Source organism: Sinocyclocheilus grahami, unplaced genomic scaffold, assembly GCF_001515645.1.
Source record: "Sinocyclocheilus grahami isolate Dianchi unplaced genomic scaffold, SAMN03320097.WGS_v1.1 scaffold1264.1, whole genome shotgun sequence".
In the NCBI taxonomy this organism is placed as follows: Eukaryota; Metazoa; Chordata; class Actinopteri; order Cypriniformes; family Cyprinidae; genus Sinocyclocheilus; species Sinocyclocheilus grahami.
In genome coordinates, this window is record NW_015506443.1 from 178,428 (window position 1) to 188,030 (window position 9,603).

Below are 9,603 nucleotides of genomic sequence, written 5' to 3' on the forward strand. Positions count from 1 at the left end.
ATACAGTAATTATGTGTTATATTCGCGGTTGTAGCTAGAAGGGATACAGCTACAGGAAACCAACAATAAATAATTGTTTCTACCTATTAGATTGTGTTTTATTAAAGTCTACACCTACCCCAACCCTAAACCTACCCTTACAGTAATGCAGATACATTAAATATTGTTGTTCAGCATGAGAAAAAGGACGCAATATTGATGTGCACATGCGTAGTAAACCCTGACGGGTAGGATAAAATGTCAGGACACCGGCAGCTGTGGTTGCCAGAAAATGACCATAAAAAATATGGTAGCAACATTTTAGGTTTTACAGTCTTAACTTAAATTCACAGTAAAAAAAAATAAATAATATTCATTTACTGACGTAATGTTAATATACCAACCTATTAAAGTACAAGTATTTGTTTTGTACCTTTGTAATACACTGATAACCACCAAATACAGGTGAAAGTCACATGATGAAAGATCATAACAAACAGCTTTTCCACAAGCTGGGGAGGTAAATACTAATATATAGAAAGTGTCATGCACACAAATACTAAACACCATCATGGTAACACACATGATACTGAAATAATGCAATAAACATTAATTTAACAACACTGTCATGCAGGTAATTCTGGGAGTGTCAATTTTAGATTTTTCACTGTAAATTATACAATGACATTCTTTTTCACTTCCAAAAACTGTCATTTTAACAGTATATTCATTGTAATTACAGTTATTCACCGTGTATAGTATTGAAACTTACTGTTAACCAATTAACAGGTATTTACTGTAGCATTTTTACAGTCTTTTAATGTTAAAATCACACTCATTTTTTTACAGTGAATCTGATGCATGAAGTAATTTTTATTATTTTACTGCGATTCTACCTTGAGCATGATGCAGTTCCATGCATCTAATTGGCAGAAAAACAGAGGTATACCTTTATAATGAAGTAGGCCTGGGATTTCTCCTCTTCTCCCTCTGGTGCAGCCATAGAAACAGTAAGGATCTCGTACCTCTTCCTCATCTTGTCAATTTTGAACAGTCTCTCATTCACCGCAGCACTGACACCATTTGTCACAACCAACAAAGTGTAGAAAAAAATCAACGCAGGAATCAAATATATGACATGAAATCCAAGCACATACTTTTTTTCTGGACTTATAAAAAATGATTTATATAGCACTTACAAATTACACAATTAAAATAAGAACATATTTAAAAATGAAAAAAAAAAACATTTAAGTAAAAAAGAGAAAGCTATTAATCATAAATCATGGCATTCATTTATTTAAATTGTATTTATATATTTATTTCAGTACAAATCTAGCTTTCTAAGCCACACTAAATAATGAAATCCTTTTAAAACGCCATTGGCTAGCGCGCTCTTTAGTCAGTGGTGTTTTTACCTGAGCCCTTGTCTCTCCTGTTCAGTGAGCTTGGCCTGTTTAGCGAGCATCTCTCTGTGCACATGGATCTCCTCTTCTCTCTCTTTCATGGCCACTTGCAGCTGCAGACGTCTCTTCTCCAGGCTCAGCACTCCATCTGCTCGGTCATACAGCAGATCTCTCAGTCGCTGCACCTCCATCTTCAGGAGACCTTTCTCCACCATGCTGTCCTGAAGGGAGGAGACATGCACACGTGTGAGACAGATGCAAATGTGTTTTGTTGTTCTCTCCCATTTTTCACTGCTGATATTTTTTAAATGCTTTTGATAGAATAGGTAATCTACAATAGATTAATAATTCATTATACATTTGATCAGTTGTGCTGATAGCAAGTGCTGATGGTGGGGGAACATTTGTGGAATATATTAATAAAACATTCTGTTAATGAGAAATTGATAACAGAAGGCATTATCAAATTAGCCGAAATACTTAAAAAAAAAACAGGCAATAAACAAACAGGCAAGAGAGTAGAATTTTGCAAAGTTCTGTGGCTTTGGATGAAGAATTATGTCCAATTCTTCCAGGTCCAATCAAGTTATTCACCTGTTTTTTGAGCCTGAGTTTTTTCTGGTCTTTCTCAGAGTTGTCAATGAAGAGTTCCAGCTCCTGGATCTTGGAGGTCAGTTCTCTCTTTTCTGTTCCGATCTTCTCTGTGTCTTTCCTAACGCAGCGGATATCATCCTGAGAATATATGCACCATTAAAAACATCAATACACATCAAAATAATTTTATCCCAAAACCATGTTTCACCCCAAATTCAAAAGAAGAAAATAAGATGGATAGATGGATGGATAGATAGATAGATAGATTTTTTTACAATTCTTTGATGCATAGAAAGTTCAAAAGAACAGCATTTATCTGAAATAAAAAGCTTTTGTAACATTACTGATCTAAAACTTTTGAATGGTAGTGTATATATATATATATATATATATATAATACAGCAGATCTCTCAGTCGCTGCACCTCCATCTTCAGGAGACCTTTCTCCACCATGCTGTCCTGAAGGGAGGAGACATGCACACGTGTGAGACAGATGCAAATGTGTTTTGTTGTTCTCTCCCATTTTTCACTGCTGATATTTTTTAAATGCTTTTGATAGAATAGGTAATCTACAATAGATTAATAATTCATTATACATTTGATCAGTTGTGCTGATAGCAAGTGCTGATGGTGGGGGAACATTTGTGGAATATATTAATAAAACATTCTGTTAATGAGAAATTGATAACAGAAGGCATTATCAAATTAGCCGAAATACTTAAAAAAAAAACAGGCAATAAACAAACAGGCAAGAGAGTAGAATTTTGCAAAGTTCTGTGGCTTTGGATGAAGAATTATGTCCAATTCTTCCAGGTCCAATCAAGTTATTCACCTGTTTTTTGAGCCTGAGTTTTTTCTGGTCTTTCTCAGAGTTGTCAATGAAGAGTTCCAGCTCCTGGATCTTGGAGGTCAGTTCTCTCTTTTCTGTTCCGATCTTCTCTGTGTCTTTCCTAACGCAGCGGATATCATCCTGAGAATATATGCACCATTAAAAACATCAATACACATCAAAATAATTTTATCCCAAAACCATGTTTCACCCCAAATTCAAAAGAAGAAAATAAGATGGATAGATGGATGGATAGATAGATAGATAGATTTTTTTACAATTCTTTGATGCATAGAAAGTTCAAAAGAACAGCATTTATCTGAAATAAAAAGCTTTTGTAACATTACTGATCTAAAACTTTTGAATGGTAGTGTATATATATATATATATATATATATACAGTGGGTACGGAAAGTATTCAGACCCCCTTACATTTTTCACTCTTTGTTATATTGCAGCCATTTGCTAAAATCATTTAAGTTAATTTTTTTTCCTCATTAATTTACACACAGCACCCCATATTGACAGAAAAACACAGAATTGTTGACATTTTTGCAGATTTATTAAAAAAGAAAAACTGAAATATCACATGGTCCTAAGTATTCAGACCCTTTGCTCAGTATTTAGTAGAAGCACCCTTTTGATCTAATACAGCCATGAGTCTTTTTGGGAAAGATGCAACAAGTTTTTCACATCTGGATTTGGGGATCCTCTGCCATTCCTCCTTGCAGATCCTCTCCAGTTCTGAATGTTGAGATGTCTAAATTTATTTATAGAATTTCAAAAGTCTGATTTTAGTTTTTAGCATTTATGGGTTATTGTGGGTCCTATTTTTCCAAACGTTTGGATGAGGGTTATTATTATTGTTAATTAAAGCTAAAACTGTTCAATTAAAATGAAGCTGAAATAACATTTCAAAATATGACGTGAAATACCTAAACTAAATGAAAATTAGAAATGTATCTACGCAACTAACTAAAATAAGTTCAAGTAAACTTGAACTAAAATTACAAACAGGAAACGAACAAATACTAAAAATAACACTGAAATAAAAATAAATTCATCCTAAACCTAATAAATAATAATAAATACAAAATGGCAAAAGAATATAGCACAACTACTAAAATTTAAATAAAATTTAAAAAATGTAAATAAAAGCTAATTCAAAATATTCATGAAAACTATAATTTATAATAGTATATAAATAATACTAAAATAGCAGTGCTGTGGAATTTTGGACACTGAATGGTCAATACATTGTACACAATATAGTAATATTTATGAAACCATAGAGAAAGAGAAAGAGAGAGACAGCAGCCCCCTCTGTTTTTTTTAGCCATATGGCTATTCAATGCCAAACAAAATGATGCTCAGATTGGCAGTGAATTGCTGAAGAGTTAAAAGCAGACAAAGGAGTCAAACTCACTTTGATGTTCTGTTCCTGTTCTCTGTGCAGTTGCTCCATCTGTGCTGCTTGTTCTTCACCATCCAGCACCGCCTCCGTCACCATCTGCAGTTTCTCCTTCAGAGCAGCGTTATGCAGCTTTGCCTCTGTTTATTCCCTATAGTTTAGAAAATGGTAATAAAATGAGACAAGAACTCAGAGTTAAACTGTGTCAGAACAAATTCATCATGATAATGTTAGATAACACTTAAGCAAAACATGATCAGGTCAAAGTGTCTGAATAATTTTTGGTCCCAAATTTTACTGGTAGTCCACTGTATGAATAATATTTGGGTATAATTTGCATTATTTTGCTATCCTAACTTACATAAATGAACTATAGTGTCCTGCGCCTACTAGTAAAAAAATATCAAAAATTATATCTGGTGTCTGAATAATTTTTGGTTTGACTGTATATACAGTATGTATGTATAAGGTAACTACACTACTACTACTAAACGAACTAAAACCATAAAAAAATATTATTTACTTAAAAAAAACATTTTATTTCAGCTAATTGCCAACATTTCTCATTTTCATTTAGTTTAAGCACTAAAATAATTAAAGCTAAATAAACCATAACTAAAAACTAAATAAAATATAATCCAAAAATTTGATGATATATTATATAAAATGTGAATAGTATAGTAATGTGAATAGTATAGCATTGCTACTAAAATAACGCTGATACGTTATTATTATTTATTTCAATTTTTTGTGAGATTTACCCAGGTACTTTGTGTTACTTGGCATTCTCACTTTTTGTTTAACAATTGAGTGCTGCAAATGCATTCAACCCTTAAAAGTATTACAATATTGCTACTTGCATTGAATAAAGCGAGGACAGCTTGTGCAAGGCAGCCTTTGACATTTTCCTAAATGACAGCCGAACTGGCTATACGAAGTGACCCGACTCAAACAGATGATCCTACCACTGTTACTAGGAACTCACTCGAATCTTGCTTTCATCTTGCTTGGCGTACTTGATGATAGCCATGGTGTCTTCATCCTTGTGTGCTGATTCCTGCAGCCAGGCCTCCAGGGTCTGCTGATCCCAGTTCAGCTGACTCTTCAGCTCATCAAGCTTCTGGGTGGCTTTAAAGATGTTGTTCTGTGCAGATGATTGACAGAATTACATTAGGATTTTAACTACATTATAAAATAAACATAATGCGTACATACTGTTCAAAGATTTGGGGTTGGAAAGATATTTTTGAAAGAAGTCTCTATTTTTGATCAAGGCTGCATTTATTTGATCAAAAATGCAGTGAAACAGTAATACTGTGAAATATTATTACAATTTAAAAGAACTGTTTTAAAGGGGTCATATGATGCTTTTTTAAAGATCATTATTTTGTGTATTTGGTGTAACAGAATATGTTGACATGCTTTAATGTTCAAAAAACACATTCTTTTTCAAATACTGTACATTATTGTAGGTCCTCAATGCCCCGCCTCTCTCAAACGCTTCGTTTTCTACAAAGTCCCTCCTTCCGACAAGCGCAGTCTGCTCTGATTGGCCAGCTGACCCAGTGCATTGTGATTGGCCGAACATTGCTGTGCCGTTCTAAGTAATCTTAAAGATTCCTAAATGCATCTACTTTCGGAAGGCCAAATAAAGTGCTTTTGCTTTCGCCTAGAAACACACAGCGTCTCCCTGACATGCTGCTTCAACACTAACTGCGGTTACTGAAACCACACCTTCTTTCTATGCATGCACATTTGGGCAGCATTATGCTAATATTTCCACATAGTGAGATCTTATCTATGCACAATCAGCTTGTAACACTCCAAAGAGAGAGGAAAACTTGAACAGAAACAGTTTGAGAGAAGCGGGGCATAGAGGACTTACAATAATGTACAGTATTTGAAAAAGAATGTGTTTTTTGAACATGAAAGCATGTCAACATATTCTGTTACACCAAATACACAAAATAATGAGCTTTAAAAAAAAGCATCATATGACCCCTTTAACTTCATTTCAATGTCCTCAGACTTTTGAACTATAGTATGTGTGTTCGTATACATTTGTAGTTTGTGAGCCACCAATGAATAGTGGTTGTGTGTCTTTATATTGCTTTGACAGTTTCTGCATAAGCAGAGGTTACATCATATGGATGGTGTATATGTGTCAGCTGCAACCTCTTGCGCGTTCTTCTTCTCATTCAGTGTTTTCAGCTGATTCTCCAGCTGAGTGACCTCTTGCTTCAGGCGGCCTGTCTCTCGCTCCGCCAGTGCTCTGAAATGCACCTCTGATTCAGTCTCCTTCTCTCTGGCTTTGCCATTTAAATGTCCTCAGACTTTTGAACTATAGTATGCGTGTTTGTATACATCTGTAGTTTGTGAGCCACCAATGAATAGTGGTTGTGTGTCTTTATATTGCTTTGACAGTTTCTGCATAAGCAGAGGTTACATCATATGGATGGTGTATATGTGTCAGCTGCAACCTCTTGCGCGTTCTTCTTCTCATTCAGTGTTTTCAGCTGATTCTCCAGCTGAGTGACCTCTTGCTTCAGGCGGCCTGTCTCTCGCTCCGCCAGTGCTCTGAAATGCACCTCTGATTCAGTCTCCTTCTCTCTGGCTTTGCACAATGCCTGAACACATGCGAACATCGCATCTTACACACCAGAAAAACAAAGGAAGGAACTACAATTATCTCGTAACTTACGTTACCTGAGTGTGGGAAACCTCCTGTCTTAGATTTTTTAGGTGTTCAGTCAGAGCATTTATCACATCCTTGTTTTTATTGATTTTGTCCCCAAGATTGAATTGCTCTTTTTGCTTCTTTTGAAGCTGTGGAGCGAAGAAAAAATGGATTTACACACACCTCTCTTAAACACCACATGAAGTCAATTAGCAGATAAACGTCTCACTCACCCCCTCCTCCAATGCTTTATTCTCCGCATTAGCTACAGGGATGGCAAAACCCGCGTCCCAACCAACTTCTGCTAACAGGGTGTTAGACATTTTGTTGTTTCAGAGACGTTCAGGAGGAAAACATCTGAGATTAGGCCTGCCAGACATTTACGAAGGCCGTAGTTTATCGTTGTGTTTTCAAGAGTCGTTTCCTAGCAACGACGCTAACAGCGATGTGCCGTATTCAACCGATAGGTGACGCCAAACGCTCCTTTATCGGGCAGCAGAATTAACACTAAAGTGTTTTACAAAATATTACGTAAGATTTATCCGGTTAAGCATGTTTTGGAAAGATTTAAACGAAATATTATTAAACATTTCACTAAACATTTACATGTGAATTTTGTGGACAACAAAAGGAAACACTGCATGCAATGCAAGATCATTTTGGAAAGATTTAGAAATCTATATTAATAGAAAACTGGGATGTACAACAGAGATTTGAGTGCTTGATGTGTTTTTTTTTCCAGAAGGAATTTTTTGAAAACATAAGCACAACAGTTATTTATTTTACTTGCAAAATATCAAAGTTTTCACATTTTATAAATGGCTTTCAATTATATATAAACCTCCTAGAACAAAACAATAAAAAAGCACTGAAAACATGCAACACTTTAAAAGCGCCGAAACGTTGGAATTTTATTTTTGTTTTTTCTGGCAACCGTTTATAATTTGATTACGTAATACCTCTATGTAATTCTGTGAATTAAAGTTCTGTTTAATTTTGTGTAATTTTGTTTCCTCGGGTTAAAAGTCCCTTATAGTGAAATATCAAAACAATGATTTAAAACCTGAAATTAATTTTAGAAATCATTTACTATCCCTCATGTCATCCCAAGCCTGTATTTCTTTTGTAGAACATAAAATATTAAATATAATATTTATATAAATATAATGGAAGTCCATAATGATAACCAAAACTGTTTGGTATCATCTTTTGTGTTAGAACAAAACAAAGAAAGTCATACAAGTTTGGAACAACATGAGGGGGAGTTAATGAGGAGTTTCATTTTTGCGCTGAACTACCACACACACACAAAATATTTTCAAGGCCATCTGACTTTATTCATCAACTATAACTTGATTTTATTGTATGGATTATGTGACTTATCAAAGTGCTGAATGAACTGCAAACACAGTATATCAATACATCAAATGGAGTCATTAATCAAGGAAAACTGAGGTAATGTTCAAATTAATATTATTTCTAGGATTGTAAAATATAATATTCTCAGTTATTATGACCTATCGATTTAATCAAAACCAAACAAGCAAAGTGAAATCACTGTCTGGATATCAACAGAAAAAGTACATTAAGTCACAATAAACAAACAAACAAACAAAAAGAAAGCAAATGTGACTGGCTCTCAAGACACCAGTTACTCCGTTTTATAAAAAAAAAGAGAAAACAATCAAAAAACTTTGATGTATAATTTTCATAAAAACCAAACGGAAAGAAACAAACATTCAAAGCAAGAATGCACATGTAGTACTAAAATGAAGATCTTGACATTTCCTAACTGTATCCGTGACAGCTTGTTTCATCTGGATGAGACCGCTGAAGTCCCATAGATTGAATAAGATCCTGTGTGAAGTCAAAACAAAAACCAGCCCAAAAAGATAAAAGCTCAAACCACCATTAGACGACTGAAGAGAAAAGATGCCTTTATTGTCTCTGGTTTGTATAAATGTCTCAGTCCTGAGGGCTTGGAAAAGGCAATGCAGATCTCAGTTCAGTCCTCTGTGCTCGGCAGAAGCTGTTTGTTTTCAGTGAGGTCCAGACGGCCCTCAGAAGGAATGTACTTATACTGCTGTACTCTTGGTGCCAATGTACGGTCGCGCAAACTCCACAAAATCATCAATAAGAACTGGCCATGCTCCTAAAAAAGGGGAGAAATCAGAAGTATGAATGTGAGCTTCACTTTGAATTTTACTCACATGATTAAATTAATGAATGTTAACTAGTTCTTTGAGAATATATATATATATATATATATATATATATATAAAAACATACATATATATATATAATGTGTGTATATGTAAAACTGTTGAGGGGATATTGATATCTAAATATCTAAAGCCATGGCAACGTGTCAAACGTGAATATTATTGCACACACACACACACACACACACACACACACACACACACACATATATATATATATATATATACATACATACATACATACATACAGTGGGGCAAAAAAGTATTTAGTCAGCCACCAATTGTGCAAGTTCTCCCACTTAAAAAGATGAGAGAGGCCTGTAATTTTCATCATAGGTATACCTCAAATATGAGAGACAAAATGAGAAAAAAAATCCAGAAAATCACATTGTAGGATTTTTAAAGAATTAATTGGTAAATTCCTCGGTAAAATAAGTATTTGGTCACCTACAAACAAGCAAGATTTCTGGCTCTCACAGACCTGT

General features: G+C 34.6%; 2 protein-coding genes across 5 annotated transcripts in view; both read right to left on the minus strand.

Moving 5' to 3' along the window:
• ccdc39 (coiled-coil domain 39 molecular ruler complex subunit) overlaps positions 1–7,282 on the minus strand; it is a 19,781-nt gene extending 12,499 nt beyond the window's left edge. Inside the window, exons 1-9 of the mRNA XM_016254586.1 lie at positions 7,130–7,282; positions 6,926–7,045; positions 6,682–6,846; positions 5,205–5,363; positions 4,235–4,330; positions 2,812–2,949; positions 1,980–2,117; positions 1,398–1,606; positions 929–1,052 (exon numbers count right to left, since the gene is read on the minus strand). Of these exons, the coding sequence (XP_016110072.1) occupies positions 929–1,052; positions 1,398–1,606; positions 1,980–2,117; positions 2,812–2,949; positions 4,235–4,330; positions 5,205–5,363; positions 6,682–6,846; positions 6,926–7,045; positions 7,130–7,219 (1,239 nt within the window). The 5' untranslated portion in view covers positions 7,220–7,282. The remainder of the gene's footprint in view (positions 1–928; positions 1,053–1,397; positions 1,607–1,979; positions 2,118–2,811; positions 2,950–4,234; positions 4,331–5,204; positions 5,364–6,681; positions 6,847–6,925; positions 7,046–7,129) is intronic.
• A 917-nt stretch (positions 7,283–8,199) lies between these two features.
• The window catches only part of dcun1d1 (DCN1, defective in cullin neddylation 1, domain containing 1 (S. cerevisiae)), a 14,920-nt gene continuing 13,516 nt past the window's right edge, over positions 8,200–9,603 (minus strand). For 2 of the 4 annotated variants that reach the window (XM_016254593.1, XM_016254596.1), the window contains exon 8: positions 8,201–9,048. In XM_016254593.1, coding sequence (XP_016110079.1) covers positions 8,972–9,048 — 77 coding nt within the window. In that variant the 3' untranslated portion in view covers positions 8,201–8,971. Of the gene's footprint in view, positions 9,049–9,603 lie in introns of all 4 variants that reach the window. The other 2 variants (XM_016254594.1, XM_016254595.1) reach the window with 2 other exon arrangements.